We start from the raw sequence: 23,841 nt of genomic DNA, 5'->3' as shown, positions 1-23,841 counted from the left end.
TCACCTTAGGCATGTGATGGGGGCCAGTTATTGATTTATCTGGCTTGACCTTGGTCACAAATTACTGGTGCTGCACATGTAAATTGGTCTCCTCCCAGAGGAGGGAATGAATGAGCTCCAGGAAGCTTAAGAGATCAGTGTTTTTGCATTGATGAAGGGTTTCTAGATGGCCTAAAGGAAATGATCCAGAAAGAAAATGAACTCAGTAGGTCAAGGCAACATAAAGCAAGGTCAGAGGCTGACTAATAAATAGACATAACATGGAAATGAAGAGAAAATACCCCATCCCTGTTTGGGGAGGGAAAAAAAAAAAGTCTGGGACTGTATCCAAGGTGAACAGTCGTGGGTCTTCTGGAGAAGGGAAAGTGGGACAGCCAGCAGACTCATCATAGGTAGCTTCTTAGGCTGTCTGCTTCAAGCATGCATCAAAGCAGCATTGGTAAGAGTGCATTCTGTGGGATGCTAAAAGGAAACGCACAGGAGGGCAATCATCAGATTCATTTGGGAAATTCCAAGTTAAGTATATTTCTTTTCTGTGGAATATTATAGAGCCTTTAGTGTAGATTCTAACCTCTTGATACCATGCAAAAGCAAGATACTGGGTTTCCCAAATTTACCTGACCATAGAATTCCCCTATCCTAGAGCATCTTATGAAACCAATATTTTGCTGAATTGACTTTGATGAAAACGTCTGCACTAGAGACAAAAGGACATACTCCTATAACCCCCTGCTGCCTGTGGGTGTGGGGGCAAGTAACACATCCAGAAGAATCCTGGTCAGTATCCCTAGTGACTCTGGTGTCTTGTGTAGGAAATGAAGGGACATGGGGCAGAAGTGATGTTCAAGTCTCTTCATCAGGCATGAGTCATGGTTTTAGAAGAAACAGGCACGTATGTGGAACACAGAGCTGCTCTGTAACCGATCTGAGAACGACTGTTCTTCAGGACCATGGATCTCAGTGCTGATTCCTGGCAAAGAATCAGGAGCTTGTCCCATAAACCGAGAGGAATATTTTTGGCCAGAGACTTGAAGACCAAACAGGAGAGCTTTAAAATGAGATTTAAAGGGGATAAAGTAGAATGTTCACATGAAACTCTACAATCACAGCCCACGGTGGGGCAGCAGGTGTGAGCTAGAAATAAGAAGCCTCGCAGACGAGGTGCCAAGCAGTTCTCCCGAGGAACTGGCAGGCAGGAGCAGCGGGGTCACATCCACAGTGGGGACATGTCTGCCAGTGGCACCGTGAGGGGGCAAAGGGAACAGGTTGGGCTTCTCAGGGGAATGAACATGACCTCCGAGAGACCGCGGGGATTTGGTGGGCTTGAACACACAACCAGAATGCCAGGCTCACGAGGGGGACAAGTTCACATGATCACAGTCACTGCAGTGGGTGTTAGGAGTGCATACACAAGTATCAGAAGTCACAAACATCAGAGTGGAAGCAAAGCCGAGAGCATATGGATGAGATTTTCTAAAGGGCAAAATAGAAAGGATTCTGCTGGCAGCGTATACTGCAGCCTTCTCCGGCAGAGTGAGGCTCTGGCGAGTGCTTTCCTAGTTAAGATTTTTAAGATTGGCACAGGAAGAAGATGCAATAGGGATGGGAAGGGGGTTTTATCCAGGCATGTGCCCCATCTAATGAATCGTTGGCTTGCCTTGCTAACGGTTTCATGACTTAAAAGGTACAAGAAGGAGGGGAGAACTAGTTAGTCTGTATTGCACTATGACCAGGAGGTGTCCGGCTGTTTGGTGGTGTGGAAGGCACAGGAAACTTGGGAAGAAGTAACCATACCATCGCCTAGTTTTATGAGAGCAGAAGGAAGAAAGAGGATGCCTACCTACGTTACGCCCTTACTCACCTTCTTACCTCTGCTCCTTCCTACTTCTCTCTGGCACCTCCTGTCCCATTCTAAGAACTCCAGCCCAGACTTCAGGGTAGCACCAGGGATTTGAGGACACGCCATGTCCCTTTCCCAGGAAAGCAAAAAATTCTCCAATCCGAAGTCAGCCAGAAAGGTGCACCGCTTGTATTTCAAATTGGAATTCAGAATCCATGGGGCCACAAAGCCAATTTTATACATGGCAATGGATCTCTATTGTGCCGTTATTCCAGGGTATATCAGATGGCCCATTTTGAATGTTCACCTAAACGCTGCAACGTAGATGATATCATCCCAATGCAAGATAAAGACACTACGGCACAGAGACTAAATGACTTGCCCAAAGCTACATGGCAAGTAAGTGACTGACCTGTGGCTTGAACCCAGGCCTTTCTGGCTTCCAGCCAGAGCTGCTTCAGCTCCACATAGCTGTCTCTGAAACTAGATACATAATCAGTTAATTGGCTTTTGTAGGTTAGCCTGGGAACCAACCTCAACACCACATCATTTCTATGGAGAAATGTGCTCAGAGTGACAGCAGGCGGCTTAACCACAGAGCTGTTGTAACCTGACCTACCATAAGTCTGGCACAGCCCCCTGTTCAGAAAAGCTACTTGTGGGAGAGAGAGAAGAGAGCAGGCTCCTTCATTGCCTCCGACACCATGATACTGTTCCAGTCCGGCTTTGCAGTTTAAAGATTTTTATTTATTTATTTATTTAACGGGGAGAGAGAGAGAGAGAGATCCCAAGTAAGCAGAGCAGCAGGAAGAGAGGAAGGGAAGCAGGCTCCCTGCCGAGCAGAGAGCCCAATGTGGGGCTCGATCCCAGGATCCCGAGACCATGACCTGAGCCAAAGGCAGAGGCTTAACCCACTGAGCCACCCAGGCGCCCCCAGCTTTGCAGTGTAAAGGACGTCTCAGATGCATCGATAGAAAAACCACTGAGTGTAGACGTGAGAACCACGAGAGGGGGACCCTTGGGTTTGCAAAACAGCTAGTGCAGTGGGAGCACACAGTAAACATGGGGTGAGTCAGGACTGAGAGGACTCTCAACAGATGGAGGGGGGGCTGGACAGAAGGGTGTGTAGAGGGAAGGCAAAGCTCTGCTGTCTCTCTCAGGGTCCCACTGGCGATCACAGTAGGGAACGGGTGTGGGACTGCTTCTAGGGTTGCCTCTACTGACCCGGATGGTTTCTAGTTTCTAGCCTTGGTTGGTCAGGACCCAGGAAGCGGCCTTCTTGGACATGAGCTCCATTCCAGCAAAGTGGCTTGCCTTTTCTAGGCATTTGGGACTTATGTTCTAATCAGCCATCTCCTCTTGCCTGGGCCTTAACTGTCCCCACCTGCCTTTGAAGACCAGCCTCCCGGGCTGATGGAAGTGTGAATGCTGGTAAAGCATAGTTCAGAATCAAAAAGGTACATAGCAGCGGTGCCCTCCTGGCTCAGTTGGTAGAGAATGTGACTCGACCTCAGGGATACAAGTTCAAGTCCCACATTGGGCATCCTACTTAAAAAAAAAAAAAAAAAAAAAAGAGACACAACAACTAAGCAGTCATTACAGAACCTTAGAAACACACATTGCCACCTGCCTTTGCCCCCTTGCCTCCAGGCACAGGATTTCTTTTTGTCCCAGTATTTGACTTTGCTCTCTGAGACCTGGGAGAGAAAACTTACTCAGAGCCCTCTAGCATTGGCCAAATTGGCCTGAGGGGGATTTTCGTTCCATGAATAAATCTTCAAAAGAAGAAAAGATTGCTGAAAGCAGCCAAACTCTGAGATTTTTCCTTTTTTTTTTTTTTTTTAATTTTTAGATGGGGGAAGGGAGTGATTTTCTCTTGGCAAGGACAGATACTGACTGGAAGAACATTCCAGACACTCAGACCCTCAGGAGAGGAAAACCCTAGCTGCCTCACTAGCTGTCACTCCCGAGGGTCACCCCCAAAGTGGCAGGACCATGGGGTGGCATGGTCATCACTGCAGCGGATCTCAAGTTGGGCTGTGGAAATTCTAGAGACCCCGTCACCTCAGAGAGGCCATGGCTGTGAGTGTGCTTCGCAGCAGAGTATCAGAGAAGCCTCGCTGTGCTGGCCTGTGTGTGTCTATACATACACACTCACACGTGTCATTGATGCTACCGTGGGGGAGGATCAGATTTCAGACTTTGGCAGCCTTCATGCTGGGGTCCTGCCCTTAGGAGGAGATTTTGTCAGGTGCCAGACAGAAATGGGGAGAGCTTACCAAAGGAGACTATGTCCGTGGTCCATAGAAACAGTGTTGCATGAAAGAGAAGCATCATTGTTCAGAGGGGATAGATTGTTGGACCCCAGACTCCATCAGAGTGGTGGAGAGGCTGCCCAGTGGGTTTGGCCTTTTATTGCTTCGGTAGAAGAGTGGAGACCAGAGGCCGGTAAGGAGGCCCAGATCACAGACTCTGTGGAGAAGCGCACCACGGGGCCCTGAGCAACCAGAGTCGGTCAACCTAGAGCCGCACTCTCTCAGCCATGCCTGTGGCTGGGGAGATGTGAACAAAGCCACTGCACCACTGAGAATGGCTGCAGCTTTGTAGGCACTAGGTCCCCTGAAGTGGCTGACTCTTCCACTTCTCTCAGATGCATCCCAGGCACAGCAACAGGAGCCAGGGCAGGTGGAAAGGTAAGGGATGCGGACTACAAGTTGGGGCTGGGCCTTGGATTCCAGCCAGTATGTCACTAAGGACTGGTCTGAGCTTCTTAATCTGTACCATGAGAAGACTGCTCTGGCTTAGAAGAGAACCACCTTCCAGAGCTGGTATGGTCTAGCAGTTCTGCATGCACCCTATTTTTCTTCATTCCTCATCCCTCACTACCATGGGTGCCATATTGAATAATCTTATCAGAATAATCTGTCAGCCATAAAGCTGTTCCAAGTAATAATTTGTTTTCCCATTTTTATTATTCAATACCACCCATTTACTAAGCAATCAGTGACTCTGATTACCATGAAGTGACCAATGTAATTGGTTTAATTCCATCCCATGGCAAAAAATTTTAACCCACTAGATAGCCTATGCAGTCTTTATTATGAGCAAATGCACAAATACTGTTTCACATTAAGAAATGTTGACAGCAACTCATGGACTTCTTTCATACTTTGGAAGATTCCTTGGAACCTGTGATCTTCTGGTTGGGAATCCCTGAGCCCCAAAGGCCCCTTAAGTGCAAACGATCTGTCATCTGTAATTTTACAGGTAATTTTTCACACATGAAAATGAGCTAAGAAGTTATTAAGGTGATTGTAACATAGGTTATTAAGAGGATTCCGTATTTATATTGCAAAATACATGCTAGGCATGTCCTTCCTCCTTTCTTGGCCTTCTTGTTTCCTTTAGCTCCTTCTTGAGCCCTTTCCTCTTTTTTTGTTCCCCACAATTCTACCCACCCCCTCCCGGTCTCTGGTCTCCAGTTGTCTAATCTAGTCACCACCGTAGATTTTCCTGAGTGCCGTGAACACCAATCTGTCCCCAGTATGGAAAGCAGCCAGCAAATACCTTGCCTCCTTGAGGCCAAAATACACTGAGCCAAGACAAATCTGTTGGCAGGAACCGTGGGCACAAGAGTCACACTCGGAGAACAAAAACAGCTATTTATAAAGCCTGCTTCCTGATTGCTGGGGGGTCACTTTCCCTTATAGCACAGGGGCCAGTGCCCCCTCTTGGAAAAGATCGTTTCACACACAGCTCCGTGCCTCAGGGTCATGGAGCGCCCATTCCAGTGAGCAGTGAGAACAGGGGACAGCATGCAGGCTGGATTAGATGCGGTGACAAGCTCTCTGATGGGCCAGGACAGCTGGGTGTGCGGGTGACACAGATGGCCTCAACAGCACCTGTGAGGGGACAGTCACAGGGCCCTTACACGACTTAATATCCTGGCCTTAGAACCAAGCCCACCTGCCTCGGCTCTTATTTTTTTTTTTTTTTTAAACCTTTGATCTAAACTTCAGTTAACACAATTACTACACTTCTAAAGGCCCTTGGTATTCAAATAGTGTAAAATGTTAACAGATAAAGTATTCTCACTATTATTACTGACCTTCATCATTCAATTACAATTCAGCTCAGGTTGCGTTTGTTCTTTCTGTGTTATCACATCTGTTTAATTTTGCTAGATTTTTATTCACCTTAGTAACCTGACACTGGTCTACTGTCTTCGGTAGGAGTAGCAGTAGCTCCAGCAGTAACTCAACAAATCCCTGAGAACAGTAACTGAAATTCTTTGCTTTGTTTTCTGATTGAGCTGAACCTTGTGAAAATTTATAATTAATGTACTGAAATAGCGTGTTGGCTAGCTATAGTTTTCCCTGATGTGTAGATTTGGGTCTTTTAAAAAATCTTAATCAGGGGCTCCTGAATAATTTTTTTTAAATTTTTTTTTAAATAAAATTTTATTCAGGGGCATCTGGATGGCTCAGTCAGTTGAGTGTCCAACTCTTGGTTTTGGCTCAGATCATGATCTCAGGGTCGTGAGATCCATCCCTATGTCTGGGAGAGATTCTCTCTCTCTCTCCATCTGCCTGCCCTCCCACCTCTAAAAAAAAAATAACCAAAAAATGAGTTTGTTGCCTAACTCTAATAATCTCAGATTTAACATAAAGACATATTTCTGGCTTCTCTGTAAAAGATGATAGTTCTGACAATACTGGGGCCCATATCCTAACATGGTGACAGAGCACGTGGGCTCTCCCACCCTGTCCTGGATTGTGTTATCTCCAGTTGTTTAGAGAGCTGGGAGAAGCCTTAGAAATCCGCCATTCCAAACCCTTCATTGTGACGAGGAAACTGAGATCAGGACACCCCAAGTAAGTCATGGGGTCATATGCCAACGTGTATGAGAACTGGGCCTACGAGACTGAGCCCCTGCCGGCTGGCCCAGCACGCCCTCCACCACATCAGTCCGCCCCCTCCACACAACACAGAACCCATCTTGCGGGGAGCATTTGCTTGACAAGGCTGAGAAAGAAGGCCTGACTGACTGAGTCATGACCCACTCAGGGAACCTGATTATCAAAGTCCAAACCACAAAGAGGAATACCATCACTTCAAGGGCTCCTATTTCTAGAAATAGCTGTAGCGTCCTCTTTGTAGCCTTCTAAACTCAAAGAAATGTTTTCATGTTTTCATGACTTCAAAAGTCTGTTGCCCTTAAAACTTCCTAGAATATCAGAAAAGGGCCATCAGAAGTTCCATTGCCTTTGTGGGTAAAAATGCCCAGCAGCTAGCTTGGTTTTACTTGGGGACATCCTTGAAAATGGCCTATTCATGGGCTGTCGGGATGATGACTGAATCCAGCCTTAAACTGCTGACAAATACAAAAGAACATTTTTAATTAGTCTCATTTGGCCCTCATCTGTCAAATGAGAGATTCAACTCACTCGTGTGCAATCGATGTTATTTTCTTATAAAGCCGGGGGAAATTAAGAAAACCCAGAAATAGAATCAACCCATGGTGTCACTCCTGCTATGTGCCTCTCCTCCATGTGACTGAAAGCCCTTGAGGAGCCCCAACGAGGGTCTTCCGCCTCAAGGATGGGCTTAGCTGGATGGTAGTTTCGAGGTTGACCATGCATCTAGGAGTTTTGTGGACATGGAAACCTGCCCTGGGACAACTGGCTAAACATTAGTCATCTCCAGCTAAAAGGTGATTATGAGAAGGGAAGTTATGGTGAGCCAAAAAAAACTCAGGAAGAGAGATGCAGAAAAAGCATTCTAGAAGTCACTAAAACATTGTTAGCTTTATTTTCTTCAAATACACTGGCTGTCTAGGATAGACCCCTGAACCCCACTCCTGCCCCTCCCCCAGCAGCCATAGGGGAATGAGCCTTCCAGGGATGGCATCGCCTAGTAACTGGAAAGAACCGCTAGTGAGCCCTTCCCATGCAGTAAACACTGCTTGATGCTGTGTATTTGCCACAGGACCTTCACAATTTTGTGGGATAGAAAATCATATTCCTGGATGTCTGGGTGGCTCAGGGCCTTGAATGTCTGACTCTTGATTTCAGCTCAGGTCGTGATCTCAGGTCATTTGTACTCAGCAGAGTCTGCTTGTCCCCCTGCCCCCCAAATAAAATAAAATCTTAAAAAAAAAAAAAAAGAAAGAAAATAATCCCCATTTTGTAGAAGAAACGAAGCTTCAAAGAAGTCCTGTCACTCACCTAGCCAGCAAGTGGCAGAACACTAGCCTTTCAGATTCCAAATGCCATGATCTCGTACAACTGAAGGTGACACAGACAGAAACCAGCACCGTAGGCAGGGCAGGAACCCTCCAGCAGGGGCTAACCGTCAAATGTCCAGGGAGGCATCTTCAAAAGAGAAGAAGGAACACTGGCATTCAGGCTCTGGTTGGCAGGGTGGGGTAGGGCTATCTGTCCCTCTGCCCCTTGTAGATTATCACATGCCTGTAGGCTTTTACCAAGGGCTTTGGAAAGGTGCTGGTGCTGGTCAATGGAAGGGTGAAAAGGGAAAGTGAGGCAGAGGAGAACGTACTTCAGTCTGTGAATTTTTTATTGGTAGCAACCAGACCTATTCATAGACTTCTTCTAAGATTGAAAAGAGATAATATATGTAAAATGTTTAGCAGAGTACAAAATTAAGAGGCCAGAGCCTAGTTCCAGATCAACAAAAAACTCGCCAGCACTCCATGCTATACAGATCTGCTCTGACAGTGTAGACAGACCCTAAGTATCCCTATTGCCGCTCCCCTGGTGTCTGGATGTGCTATGATGGGAGGCTGGGCATTTGGTTTCCCTCCTGAGCTTACAGAAGCTGAGAAAAGGGGCAACTAGGAACCTGCAAGGAGCCCTTCCTCAGATACGCCTACCAGTGAAATCCTTGGCAACAACACTCCAACATGTATAAAGAAAGGTTCTGTGTTCTCTCCTCTTACATCACTTGGCTTGAAGCCAGCCTCCACCTCGGGGCCCGCCAAAATGGCTGACCTCAGTCAGGCAGGGTGCTGGGAGCCATCTTAACCTGATCAACCTTTATCCCAGTAGGGGTCCCTTCCTTTCTCTCGCTCTACCCTCCATGGCCCCAGCCTTCGTACTCATACTTTCAACCATTTTGGTGGCTAGGACAGAGACAACCAAAATAACTCCCCTTTATATTATCTCAAATAAATGCTAGTGGCTATCTTTTCTGATTAAACACATAAGTGACCTTCTTCATTATCAAGACAGTGCTTTGATTACTGACAGGCCATCAGCAACATTTAGTCAACAAAATGTGTATAAGGGATGAGCGCCTTCCATAGGTCAGGACCTGTTCTAGATGATTTCTCATGCCTGTTAAGCTGGTTTGCCTTCCAGCTTTCCCTGTTGCACTCGGTGTTGGGGATGGTCCCCAGAGTCTGCCCCTGTGCCATTTCTGGGTGAGATGAGAGAAGGCAAAGGGCAGGGCGTCTTGGGAGCATCTTTACCAGGGTCCGTTCTGGTCTCCCTGACTCTGTGAGACTGTGTAGATTCAAAATCAAGAGGTTCCTATGACACATCCAATCCCAGCTCCTCTCGAAGCCCCCTGGCTCCTGGGAGCTGGGAGGGCCTGACACTGTGCATCAGGCAATATCTCCTAGGAAATAGTCATGATTGAGAGTCTCTGGCCTCACAGAGCTTCCATACTTTGAATAGTCAGTCACAACTGACCCCCCAGATCCCCAAGTGCATCCATTTAACAACCTGAGGAAGGAGAACCACAGAGGTCTAGGAAGTACGATAGTGACACACAGCAGCACACCACAAAAGCACACTAGGCTCAGTGGCAGGGCAGCAGAGCACAGACGGGGCTGGGCATCACTCTTCACTAACTGGCTGTGCAACCTTAGACAACTTACTTATCCTCCCCAAATCTTAGTTCCCTTATTTGTAGCAATAGTGTCTACTTAATGGGGTTCTTCTGAGACTTGAAAGAGAGAGCCTATGTAAAATGTTCAGCGGCCATGTCCATAGGCCAGGGAAATAGAATGTATCCACTTCTATCAAAACATGCCTGAGTTAGAAAAAGAAGTAAAAGCTCTTAAATTTTGGACACTTCATCTTCTGTGGGTCAGAGGTCGAATGTTAGTATCTGGGGGAAGCTCTTCAAAGTATGGAAGCTCTGTGAGGCCAGAGACTCTCACTCATGACTATCTCCAAGGTTTACACAGTGCCTGGCCCAGAAGATGATTCAACAGATATTCTATGGACGGATGCATGGACGATAGGCCAAAACACTAGAGAGCTGTCCTTCAGTTACAAAGACCACCACCACTGGAGCACTGGTTTCCTGTGTCCCTCTCTCAGTGAAGGGCACCTGCCATCTCTCATGCTAAGACGAAAACTTGGGTGTTTCTGTGATGACTCTTTCTCATTGGCTTCTCACACCCAATCAGCTTTGTCAATTCCACCTTCTAATTTTTCTCTTGGAAGCATTCTCTTCTCCATTACTCTACTGTCACTACCTTCGTTCAGGGCCTTCCCAATTTGTTCTGAATTTCTGCATCACCTCCACACCACTCTCAGGGCTCCAGTCTGTACCCACCCCCTCCAAGCCAATTTCCACACTTGGAACAGAGTGATTTTTTTTTTAATTTTTTAGTTTTTTTATAAACATATAATGTATTATTAGCCCCAGGGGCACAGGTCTATGAATGTCCAGGTTTACACACTTCACAGCACTCACCATAGCACATACCCTCCCCAGTGTCCATAACCCAACCACCCTCTCCCTACCCCCCTCCCCTCACCCCCCTCAGTATGTTTTGTGACATTAAGAGTCTCTTGTGGTTTGTCTTCCGCCGGATCCCATCTTGTTTCATTTATTCTTTTCCTACCCCACAAACCCTTCATGTTGCATCTCCACTTCCTCATATCAGGGAGATCATATGATAGTTGTCTTTCTCCGATTTACTTATTTCGCTAAGCATAATACCCTCTAGTTCCATCCATGTCATCACAAATGGCAAGATTTCATTTCTTTTGATGGCTGCATAGTATTCCATTATATATATATATACCACATCGTCTTTATCCATTCATCTGTTGATGGACATCTAGGTTCTTTCCATAGTTCGGCTATTGTGGACATTGCTGCTATAAACATTCGGGTGCACGTACCCCTTTGGATCACTACGTTTGTATATTTGGGGTAAATACCCAGTAGTGCAATTGCTGGGCCATAGGGTAGCTCTATTTTCAACTTTTTGAGGAACCTCCACGCTGTTTTCCAGAGTGGTTGTACCAGCTTGCATGCCCACCAACAGTGTAGGAGGATTCCCCTTTCTCCGCATTCTCGCCAGCATCTGTCATTTCTTGACTTATTAATTTTAGCCATTCTGACTGGTGTGAGGTGGTATCTCATTGTGGTTTTGATTTGTATTTCCCTGATGCCGAGTGATGTGGAGCACTTTTTCATGTGTCTGTTGGCCATCTGGATGTCTTCTTTACAGAAATATCTGGAACAGAGTGATTTTTAAAAAGCGCAAATCTGATGAGATAATTACTGGCCCCCTCACCCATCTCCCCCAGCAGCCTCACATAAGGATGGTCCACGACACACTGTAGACTTAAAGCCCAAACACCTAAGTGTAACATCCCCATCCTTTACAGATGTGCTCCTGCCTGTCTTTCCAGCCTTACCTGGCCAATCAGCAGCCCACTCACCTTGAGTTTAGGTCACCTGCAGCAAGTTTATGCTCTTTCTTGCCCTGTGCCATTGTCTAGGCTTCTTTCTCTGCCTGGAATGCTCCCCTTTCTTTGTCCCTTCCACAATCTTCAGAACTCAACCTTGGCATCACTCCCCTCCAGGTTGCTTTCCCTGATTGCCTCTGGCCTCCCTAAGAACTGGATGTCCCTTCTCCTAGGTACTCCCAAGGCTTAAAGCTTTGTTCATAACTCTGTGATCTTTTTCCTTGTCTGTCCTTCCCAGGTGCCTGGCTCATGTAGTGCCATGGTTTGGTCTTCGGTATACCTAGTAGACCCCCATCTAGTTCCAACACATTGAGCTTCTGGAACTGATAAATGCTGTCTCACACCAAAAATGCACTTTCACAGAAGCATATTCCTAATCAACATCATGTCTTTGGACAATTGTGTGACCAGTCAAGATAATTAACCCAAGGATTAGGGTGTGATCCATGATCTGGAAAAACCTATTAGAATAAACATGTGGAGAACATATGTTTCTGACCACAAGTCAAGACACATGATCCAACAAATAAGATCACATTTTTTCCTGTCCTAGAAAAATGCACACGTATGTCCATAGCCACCCAGCCCGATCTGTCATTTTTGCCCTACTATGTTATCCAAATAAGTCAACCCAAACATTGAAATAATAGCCAATACGTACATAGCTAATGTTCTTGGTGAGCTCACTGTGCAGCCGGCATTATGGGAGGTGTTTGGCAATCACCTCATTTAATCTTCTCACTTCCCCTTTGAAGCAATTTTTTTTTTATCAACTCCATTTTACAGGTGAGAAAACTAAGGCTTAAAGCTTCTCAGAGATTACAGAGCTGCAGCAGGCATCTTACCAGCCATAGACGAGGAATCTGATCCGCTCAGTCTTTCTGCTACACTGACCTGACCATGACCTCTTAACCTTATTAGATTATCAGAAGAGCCACTTCTGGGGCAAAAATAGCTGGTGGCTTCCGGAAATTTTTATTAAAACTCTAAATCTCCTGGCAATAACTTTCAAAAGTCATGATTCAGACCAGAAGTGATATTTGAAAATGGAATCACAACGCAGGTCTCTTGGCTACAGAGATGCTCTTGCTGCCAGAGAGGAATGCTCAACCTTGACACTTATGACAGTCTGTGTTATTCCTGTCCTTGGGTCTGTTGCCATCACGGTCTATGGAGAGGTGTTGACCCTCATTTTATCCTCCTTGAGGAATCCTGTCAAGTTTAATCAGTCCATTCTCCTCCTTGGCCATCACTTCATTGGTAGCTAGAGGAATGCTTCTTCAATTCGTGACCACTAACCACCTGCATAATGATCCCTGGGGCGCTCTTCCCTCTTCCTGGGCCCCATCCCAGAGTTATCACAGGGACTCTCTATAGCTCGAAGCCCAGGAAGCGGCATGTTAATCACATTCTCAGGAAATTCTTAGGAATACTGATGTTTCAGAACTATCCATCTGTCTCTTCATCCTCACAGCACCAGGTGTAATCCCTAGACCGGCATCAGCAGCTTGTTAGGAAACACAGAATTCTCTGGCCCCAGCCTTGAATGACTAAATGAGAACCTACATCTTAATGAAGTCCCCAGGTGATCTGTATTCACACTGCTGTGCCTACAGAGAGCCAGTGATCTAGAACAGTGTTTCCCAAAACTTTTCACTTCATGGCAGGCGTAGAAAACAAAAGCACTTGTTTGGCACATTGATGAAAATGCCCACTGTGATGGCAGGGCTCAGTCAGCCCCAGACGCCAGCCTGGCCACCCGAAGACCAAGGGGATCCATAGTCTAGGCGGGCCTGATTGCAGCACACTAGTTGAGAAGCCCTGGTCTGGTTACAAGTATACCCATTTCGGCTAACTTTCTTCATTAGGCACAACTCCCTACATCCTGCCTATCCTTATTTCCCTCAAAATTTATTATTTCTTTTCATACATACATAGAATCAGAAAAGCTACTTCCCAGTCAACTAGGTCTTAGAAATCATATACAATGAACACAGTCTCGTCATCTTTATGTTCTCTTTGAGAAATGCAGAGAAAAATGATGTCTTTTATTCTAAAGACTGTCTCCTGTGGCCCAAGAAATACTAGGAAAAAATAAGAGCCTTCTTCCCTCCAAAGAATGTTCCATTCCTCTTAGGCCACAAATCTGAGGTTGGAGGGTCAGGAGTGCACAAGATGGCTTCCTCTCCTGAAGACTGTGTCAAGAAAGATGTGATTTTGTTTATTCCTTCCTTAGCAAAATCTGCCAGCTTATCAGCTGGACAGGTGTCCCTTCTCTTAGCCAGCCCCTCATAATGAGATGACAGGTGGGATGGAAGGAATGGAAGACCAGCAGACACACTTCTTGGTGAGACCATCTGATCAAAATGACCAAATGTCAGGACACAGTGTCTGACTTTGCCCAGCCCACAGCCATGCGGGAATCCCTTTCTTTTCCCCCCACTAAAGAAAATGTTGAAAAATTTTAAAGCTCAAAATGGTGAACTCTTCAAAGCAATTGACAAGTTCTCCCCCTAAATGAAATATTGCCATGACCTAAGCAGATGCAGTTGAGGAGTAGGGGATGGCGGGAGCTCTTGCTACCAAGCAACTTGGTTTTTTTCTTCTCTTTCCACCTTGTCTGCAAATCTCTGTCTAATTCTCTCCACTCTGCTTCCCTCAGGCAGAGCGCGTAGACAAAGCAGCACATGTTTTGGTTGGTTCCATGTGGGACTCTCTCTTCTCTGCCCCAAGACTGTAAATACCCCAAGTCTGAAAAGTCTGTCTGAGCTTCCCTTCGTACCCCCATTAGAAAGGATTCCATAGAAAGGATGGCGATGGGAGCATGATGGCACTTCGCCCCCTCTGGCTGGTTTTCATAGAACTCTTCCCTTGGTCCAGATGCAGAGGCAAACATGCCTTTCTGCTGCTCTAACCAGGAAGTTCAGAGCCATTGGCAATTCAGCCAAGTAGCCATGACGTCTAAGAAATGAACAGGTTTTTCCTTGAAGCTCATAGCTGGAAGAGTTGGTGAAAAATGTCTTCCCCAATCGTCTGATGAACAAGTGCTGAGAACATAGGAGTGGGGAATACTGAGCCGGCTCTCTTCTTCATCGGGCAGGATGAAGAACAAGCTGTGGTACTTTGAATTTGGCACCTCAGAGACCTTTGCCGCCACCTGTAAGAAGCTCCACGACCACATAGAGTTGGAGGTAAGGCTTCCCAGAACTTGGTTCTGGTCCTGGACTGTCAGACCCCCTCAGAAAATGTCTCCAGGGTCCTTAAGAAGAGCTCCTGAGTGGAGTCCACTTGTTGTGTCTCCATCCTGTTCCTAGCCCTTTCTTGACCTGTTCGGGGAGGCCCTGGGGCTCTGGGGCTAGAGATCCGTTCCTGTCCTCAGCCCTGTCCCCACCGTGGCCTTGGGATTGCCCCCACTCCCCACCGCCCCACTTCAGAGAGGCAAAGACACAGTTGCCGGCAGCACAGGGAGACAGGCTGCTGGAAGGGGGAGAGGCAGTGCCCCAGGGCCGATAAAGGTCTGGGAGCCCACAGGCAGAGGGTACATATCTCCCAGCCCACTCGGCCTCCACTGTCACAGCTGCTTCAAGGAGCCGACTCAGAGGTATCCAGAGTCTGCTTCATGGGCGTGCAGTGGCCCAGGGGGGCCTCGGGTTAATGTTCTTCATATCACCATCTTGAAATTCTTGGTAACTTTTTAGCAGAGGGCCCTGACTTTTCATCGCGAAGTGGGCCCCTTAAATTCCGTAGCTGCCGCTGCTGGCACACTCTTGTTTTCCTAACTCTCTAGGCACTTGCAGCAGCCTGCCTCACATGGGCTTGCCTGAGGCTTCCCTCCCGCTCAGCCCACTCCTACCGGGCTCCCCTCAGAAGTCTCTTCACCTCTAGGAGAAGGCCTTCTTGGTCTCTGGCCACCGGAGAGCCTGTCTCTGCTAGGTAGGGCCTGGGGTCTTGAGTTCCCTCAGCTACCGTGCCACCTTCCCGTGGGATTCAGGCCTGTGGCCTCTATTCACTTGAGAAAGACAAGTGAAAGAGGTGGCCAACCAGTTCGGCCGGGATGGGCTCCCCCAGGGCCCACCAGCGTTGTCCTTAAGCCTGCATTAGGAGTCAGGTGGGGCCTGGGCACCCCTTGTAGGAGGAGCATTTGGCTTAAAGTGGTGTGGGAAAGCCCCACCATTCCCAGCCGAAGGCAGCCTGTGCTCCCAGGGAGTTTTCACAAACAAAACACAAAGCCAGAGATTCTCTGCTTCCATTTGACTCATCTGCTTGCCTCTCCCCTCCGGTTGCCGGTTGCCAGGTTACCAACCCCAGGGTGGGAGGAGCTGGTCAGGGCTAATCCCTGGAACTTGTGCCCAGCTCAGTCGGAGGACAGAAAGGCCCAGGTGCCAGGGCTGTGTGTCCCCAGGTGGGACCAGCTGCACCTGGGAGAGGCCAGGGAGCTAGGCCGCTTCTCTCAACCCCCTGCCTGGGCGATGCAGTGAAGGATGAGGCCGGGGGCCGGGCCTGGAGACTGAGCCAGGCGGACAGAGCCCGTGTGTGTGCATTTTTCCTGTTGGCATGATCGTCTGGTGGGGTCTCTTTAAATACACCCCAAGTGAGGGACAGCCCTCGCCGAACCACTGCCAGCTGCAGACGCACAGCGCCTGCTTGTTCTCCCTGCAGCTGGCCTTGAAACTGTGCCCAGAATAGAGCAGCTCGGCTCCCCTGCCTGTGCCGCTCGCCCTCCCAGCTCCTCCCACCCTGCCGATGCTTCCTTCTGGGCCCAAGACACAAGGCCTCTTCCTCAACCACAGAGGGGGCTGGTGGCCTCAGGGCCAAGGACGCTGGGGACCTCTGGAGGGGGTGGGTTTGTTCAAACTATGGGTCCTTGGTGGCTTGGGGGAGCATTTCCTGTGTTCCTTATCTACCCCAAATGAGTCTTTTTAGTATTTATTCATGCAGGGAGAGGGTGGTCATGTGCAGGCCGTTTTCTAACAGCCTGCAGGATTGGGGCGGACATGGTTTCGGCATCCAGAGAGCAGTGTGGATATGGTCCGGGGCCTTGCGATCCAGAGGACAGAGAGGCAGATGGGGGTGAAGCGTGTGGGTGACAGGGGCTGGGAAGCCGCAAAGCACCATGGGTAGTTGGGAGAGCATCAGGAGCCTCAGGGAAAGTAGTGGGAGAGACTGCCGAGGTGGCCTGCTAAAGGAGTTGCTACACAGAGCAGCCCAGGCCTGTGAGGACCAGTACCCTCCCCAGTTCAAGGTCAGTGACCCCAAGAATATCCCCCGCCCACAGGTATCTCTATGCACGTCACTGTTTTCAAAGCCCAACTCAGCTCGTTGAGTAGTCACCCAGCAGTCCTGTGAGCTTCAATGGCCAGGCGTTATTACTCCTATTTCACAGAAAAGCAAGCTGAGGCACAGAAATTTAGAAGGGTAAACAGAAGGAAGAGAAAATTACAAAGGGAAGAAGAAAAAGCCAAATGCTTTGACTGCCTACCATTATGTGTCCTCCTTTGACACAAGCACCCGGTGAAGCAAGTATCTTCACATTTTTTAAATAAAGACACCAAGGCTCAGATGCATGAAGTAACTTGACCAAGATTCTGTTGCTGGAAACCAGTAAGAGAGAAGATTCTAGATCTCCTGGAATGACTTTAGCTTAGAACTCACTAAACAAAGATTGACCTTGAAAGTGCAAAAAATTCACTCCGTGAATTCTTCAGCATGGCTGCACGGTTTCCTCTTCCTCCGTTGAAGGTGAGCCCATTTGGTTCCCTCTCAGCCAAGGCGGCTAGGTGGGTCTGCTGAGAGATGCTTTAGAGGAACAGAAGACACAATCCTAAACAGCTCCCTTGAGAAAGGAATGGGTTCGTGCTGGACCACAGGAGGGTCATGGCTGTGCCTTCAAGTTTACAAAAGGCTTTCCCATGCAGCACTCCTTTCATTCAGAACATCCAGGGCAAATATTTACATCCTCACTTTATGGTTGAGGAAGCTAAGGTCGAGAGGTTCAGCAACTTGAGAAGGAGCACACAGGTTTGGATCTGAAGGCAACACAAGTCTACAGAGTTGTTGTGCGCATGTGTCATGCTGGTCAGAATCTGGGTGGTAAGACTTAAAGCTAACCTGAGATTACTCAGGGAAGGTCTTCATTAAAAGTCTCTCACAGAAAACACAGTCTATTTTTCTGAGACTCGTGGCTTATTGAGAAGGACTAGGAGACTTGGTTGCTTCTCTGGAAGCTTATGGCCCAGCGAACAGAACACATTACAGCTGGTTAATATAGTATCCTCACTTAACTAGTCCTAAGGAGATTAGATCCAGGGGTCCTGGGGAGCCACGTGAGCCAAATCATTCCAGATGCTGTTTTGAGCTGCTCAGAGACTCAGGCAAGGGAGAAGACAAGTCTAGATCTCCTGCTTACCCACAGAGATGTTGCCAGGGTGGGCACCATTAAAGGTACCTGGCCCAGACACACAAGACCAGGAGGTGAGCCCTGTTTTGCAGTTAGGCAAGTCACTTGCTGAAATATCTGGGCCTCAGTATTCTCGTCTATAAAATGGGATGACAGAGGTTAACCTACTTCCCAAGGCTATTATCTGGGTTAAAGTTTTCACATCTGTCTGTTTGTTTTAAACTAGCAATGGAGCTAAGGGTCAGAATCTGCAAGCAGCCCCACATGGCAGGCATCACAATCACCCTTCCAGAGTAGGGGCTAGAAGCAGAGAGAGAGGGCAAGGAGCTCCCTTGAAGTCTACAGCCTACGAATGGTCAGGCCAGGCAAATCCTGGATACCCCTGGATGCTGGCACACAGTTTAGAACCCAGATTCTCAACTAGACATGGGGCACATGTGATCTCCTTTTATTCACATGCTTGTATTTAACATTTCAGAGAGCATTAAAAGCATGAGATTTTTACATTTATCAAAAAGCGAGCATGAGAAACATTGCCCATGCTCACTCTGAATGCTTCCTTCCCTGTAACACAGAGGAAGGCCTATGAAAGCTAGTGTTGTTCTGGAAAATGGATGCTCCTAAATTATGGTTGATGCTAATTAAGAAGCCAGTATGTCACCGCTGCGACTCTCATCATCCGTGGTCTAAGGCTTCTCACACGATCTCTTGTCTCTGACTTCTCTTCCCTTCTGAAGCTACTGTTAAGGTTCATTTTAATCTGATTTCACCTGAATAAACAGATAGGGGCTGGGGTGAGGGAGGGACACAGTGAGTCACCTCCCCCACCCCAGGCCCAGAATAGCTTTGGAAAGGTTCTTAGACGTGATCATAGTTAGGCGGAGCCAACCAGGCAGGCTTCGACTAGAGCACTTTATTTTATATGCTGTGGAAATTTTTCATTTTACTGGCTAAAAATAAGAACTTCCAAAATTCCTTGATATTTTATCTACTTTAAAACAATGTTCACAAGGGAAGGCTAGCTGGCTCCACTAATACGAATTTCTGTATGGGGAGAAGTGAATCCAAATTTGGAAGCTGCTCAAAAAAATCTGTTATCCTGTGTATTTTGGGAAGCTGCACATCACTGTCCTCCTCCACCCCCCCCATTTAATTGAGGATTTAAAAAAATGCAATAAAATCTCAAGAACAATATATCAAATACTCCCATTTCCCCCTCACTTAGAAATGGTATTTGTCAATATTTTGCTTTATTCCCTTCAAGTATTTTTTTAATCAAAGGGAGAAAATACTACAGAGAGAACTGAGTTCCCCCACAATCCTTTTGTGCCCCGCAACTTGCCTTTTTCACTCACCACGATGTTCTGGAGATCTGTCTTTGCTGATGTGGACGGAGCTAGTTCGTTCCCCACGCCCTGTGGTGGTGAGCATGCGCAGAAGTGGGACCCTCTGCCGCCTCTATGGAAATTCAAGTGACCACTGCTTTACAAGGCGGTTTAGCGGTATACGCTGAACTGAAAATGCATTTGTAGACCATATGATCCAGTAGGTTCTTTGCAACGCAGGCCTAGAGAATTTCCTGCATGCAAGCTCACGAGAGGGTAAGCATGGAGGTGCAGTGCAGCATTTTGTTATTACAACAAAATGGAACCAACCCAGCTGACTGTGTTATTCTAACACTTTAAAAAGACAGTGTGAGTGGAAGTACTAAATGCCACTGAATTACACACTTTGAAATGGTTACTTCTGTGTTATGTGAATTTCATATAAATTTTTAGAAATTTACTTTTACCAAAGGGAGTGTGCTGGGCGCGGTGCTAGGGAGAGCTGATCCTCCTTATGATACAGGCCTTGTTCACGAGAATCCTAAATGCTAAAACTAACATTTAGCACAGCCAGGTGCACATAAAGAAGTTAATAATGAATGCATCAGATTGTTCCAAGATTGGGCAGATACCTTTAGCTACTTCAAGCCAATCAAGTGCCATTATTTTTCAAAAGAGAGAAATCAAGGGCTTTACGACTTTAAGTGGCCGGGCCAAGTTCACCCAGCCAGCTCACAGCTCCAGCTCCAGGGGGAGGCATTCTCTTATTCTGCCTCAGTCTCCACCTGCAGTAGTGCACACCCTTAAATGAGAGGGGAAGAAATCTTCAATCCAGGCCTCTTCTGGCATTCGGACCTTCTCAGCGTGGGCAGGTAGAGCCCTTCAGAGCCTGGAGTAATGAAGATGGGAACGAGCCAAACACTCAGGCCATCAACCCAGCCGCAAATCCAAGGGAGATGAAATGAAAACATGCTCCTGGGGAAGGAAGAGGTGAGAAGAACATGCAAAGGGATTTGCAGTTCCTGGAAAATAAAAAGGTGGCAACCTAATTATGCATGAAACCCTGGAGTCAAAAGGAGGCTGGAACAGGCCTTAGAGAGGCATCCTCCTTCTGGTCTGTTCCCTTCCTCAGTCAGGAGCGATGGCTTCATCACTTCAGTACCATCCTCCCACTGAGACCACCCAAGGCAGCACTGGCCAGCCAGCTCACCGTCCTTCCTGCCCAGCGCCCAGCGCCTTACTGCTGCTGGTGTCCCCGCCTCCGTTCCTTCCTCCCTGCACCTATGCAGGCCACTCGTTCCCTGATTATAAAAGTAACCTAAATTCTCAGTAGAACACTTTAAACTGTAGAGAGGCAGAGGGGAAAGGGAACCCACGCTCTAAGCAGTCAGGTCAGCACTGTTTTAATGCAGGCCTTATTTCAACCCTATAAGAATATTAGCCCTTGTTTCTTGAAAATCGGGTCTCTAGGAAGACTTCTGTGATCCTTCGATTTCTTAAATCTTTACCCATTTTTCAACACAGCTCCGTGCTCCCTCTCTACCTCTTTGAGCCATGTACTGTCTACAAGTTTCCTCCCCTTATCCTTAAAATCTTTCAGCCAAGTAAGAAGAAATGGTTTCTATCAGTTTTCTCTTACAAAATGCCACTGTCTTCTTATAGTTTCAGCCACGTCACTTTTTTGCTCTCTTAAACGACCCTTTTTTTTTATTTCCCACAAATGTGAACCCTGTATTTCACTTCAAGCCTCCATTCATCTATATGCTCTTATTTTCTTGTTCTTTTCCATTTCCTTTGTTCTTCTTGAATTGCTTTGATTTTCTTTGTCTGCAGACTCCTGGTTATACAAACTTTGGTGTCCTCCAAGGACCTTGAAATAACTTTTAAGGATGAATTCTCATGCACACATTTTCATAAAACAGTGGGGGGATACATGCCACAGAGGCTAGATGAGGCCGTAGGCAGTCTCAGATGACCCGGATTGGGGTCATGTGACAGCTTGTCAGGCGTGGAGGCACACCCATGAGGGGTTCCTGGAAGATTGCTAGGCTAACCTCTGCCCTGGTGAGTTTAACTTTTCTACCTTCAAGGTCCCTTAGTCAAAGAATAACTTCCCTAAACAATGTCCACCAAAGAGATGCATCTTCCAAGTAATGACAAACTGAGCTTCTGTCAGTGGGAAATGTATCATTTCTCTTGGACTTTTTAGAATATTGAAGAGAATTCATCATCTTCATCTCCACGCTCAAGAGATTCAAGAACCTAAGGGAATAGAAGCATTCCAATCCTTCACTGCTCCTACAACTGGGTTATATAACAGACAGGGGATATTATACACAGATATGACTTGTGCCTCTAGTGGATAGGCCTTCATTTATCTATCTTAGGGAGGTCATAAACTTGCTGATCCTGGTCTTCTACAGAAGAGGAATTAAGAAAGTAGAATTGACTCATGAAGGGTATCTAATCTAACAAAGGATTACATAAATATTTCTGTGCACACTTAAGTGTTATATCTCAAGTCCATTAGGATCAACTGATTAATAATAGCAGCGGTCATTTACCTTGAGATAAGCTCTGTCCGGGCATCTTCATTTGTGTCTTATTGAATCCTTATAACAACTCTGCATGGGGCATGTTAGTCCTGTTACTGATACAAGGAAACTAAGTCTCCTAAAAATCAGTGAGAACTCTAAGATTGGATGAGGTTCTGGCCCAGATGCCCCCACAGTCCCTTCTCTTCCTGGAGGAGATGATCTCTGCATTACACTCTGCTTTCCACCTAAGGCACATGTCCCTGAGTTGATAGTGGGGATCCCATGTAAGGGTTTGGCTTAACTATTAGGACATCAGCTGCCTGAAGCAGGGTCTCTATCTTATTTATTCTGGATCCCCAGTGTCTAGCACAGTGCCTGAAATGAAGTAATGACTCTATAGTTATTCATTATAAAATTGAACCAATGTGTGAAAAATCCCATAATTGGTGTAAACATTAATACAAGTTATCACTTGACCAGCCTCAAGTGAGAGCTTTTTGCTGGAAGCCATGAAAATAAAAGGGACGCACCTTGCTCCATTTCAAACACAAAGGGGGAGGTGGCTGAGCTTACGGTGGGCACTCGTGCCTTCTAACTGCCTTAAGTGGGAAGTCCTCCCACACCCATCCCTGAGCTGTTGCTAGGACCTCTGAAAGTAGCAGAGGGTCTGGGACAACTGTCAACCCAGGGCAGGAAATGCCAGAGTTCTCCCACTTCTTTCCCACCAGAGAGAGTTAAGACAGCGAGTGGGCCGAGCCCATGTGACAGCAAGGGTCCCAGGCGGCTGTGGGGTCAAAGAAAGTGACTCTGAAAGGCAGAAGAAGGGGTCTCCATTCTGAGCCCTCTCTTATGGCTCAAAAGCTTACCTACCCCTGGGCTCTGCTGGTCCCCATGGCCATTAGCCCTGCTCCATCTGCCAAAAAGCTGGACCTTTCAGTAAAGCGCTATCCACGCCACACTGGCCTGAGTGACCCAGACAGACAGCAAAAGTGGGGGGATCCAGAGCTAGAATACCTCAATACACCAGTTTTGTGTTTGGGTTGGGTTTTTTTGAACTTGGGGAGGGTGGAGCAGTGTATAGGAAATGGCTTTGCCTTCTCTCCAACTCTGAGGCAACCCACCACCATGAGCTCTGAGAAACAGCAGTTTTGTTTTGGAAACTGGCACTCAGTGCAGGCTTGCTCCTGGAAATGAATTTGCACCCCCCCCCCCAGCTGCAATGTTCTACTTCCAGCCTCCCTGCCAGTACCCCCTTCCAGCTGCCCCTCTCAAAGGCACCATTGTGCCCGCCTGGCACGGCAACAGAGGAGGGCTGAAGAGGAAGAAAACATTTTCTGCCCATGGGATGTTCCTAAGCAGGTTGTGTACATGGCTTCAATGCTGCATTCCTTGAGCCCACACAAACCCGCCAAAACTCCGTCATCCCTGTCACAGATGGTGGCCACTTTCCAGTCTTTCTGGCCCATCGCACCTCCCTGTCAGAGAACGCAGAGCCCGCAGCTGGGTGGGCAAAGCCGGTGGGGTGGGGGGTGGGGGTCCGGATGACACATTTTCAGTATTGCAGTCCAGCCCAGCAAAGCAAAGCTGAACCAGACACTGAATCTCTGAACTGGAAGGGGAATCAGTCCCATTTGCCATTCAACAAAAAGATTCGTTCTGGCACATTCTGATAAGTGCATATCCAGCCTCTTCCTGGATTCTCCAAGAAGAGCAAGCTCACTACTTGTCCAGAGTCCCATTCCATGGCTGGACAGCTCTGACTTTTCGAAAGTTCTCCTGGATGTTGAACAAGGATGTGTGTCCGGTTCCTCACCATGTCCTTCCCCTGTCAGCACTTAAAACAATGCCTGAAACAAAATAGGTGCACAGTCCATGTCTGTGGGATGCGTGACTGAGATCCCCATCTGTCTCCATGCAATGGGCTGATTTCCACTCTCTGAGGCCCACAGAACATGCCTTCTTGCTCCTCGTGTGACTGCCCTTCATAGCACTGAAGAGCTCTCTTCCA

General features: G+C 47.4%; 1 protein-coding gene across 3 annotated transcripts in view; it reads left to right on the top strand.

Moving 5' to 3' along the window:
• The window catches only part of DGKG (diacylglycerol kinase gamma), a 198,426-nt gene that overhangs the window by 127,552 nt on the left and 47,033 nt on the right, over positions 1 to 23,841 (top strand). For all 3 annotated transcript variants that reach the window (XM_044251946.1, XM_044251945.1, XM_044251944.1), the window contains one exon: positions 14,675 to 14,765. In XM_044251946.1, coding sequence (XP_044107881.1) covers positions 14,675 to 14,765 — 91 coding nt within the window. The remainder of the gene's footprint in view (positions 1 to 14,674; positions 14,766 to 23,841) is intronic.

Source organism: Neovison vison, chromosome 6, assembly GCF_020171115.1.
Source record: "Neovison vison isolate M4711 chromosome 6, ASM_NN_V1, whole genome shotgun sequence".
Classification (NCBI taxonomy): Eukaryota; Metazoa; Chordata; class Mammalia; order Carnivora; family Mustelidae; genus Neogale; species Neogale vison.
The sequence above is the reverse complement of the archived record's forward strand: the minus strand, read 5'-3'. Positions and strand labels throughout refer to the sequence as shown.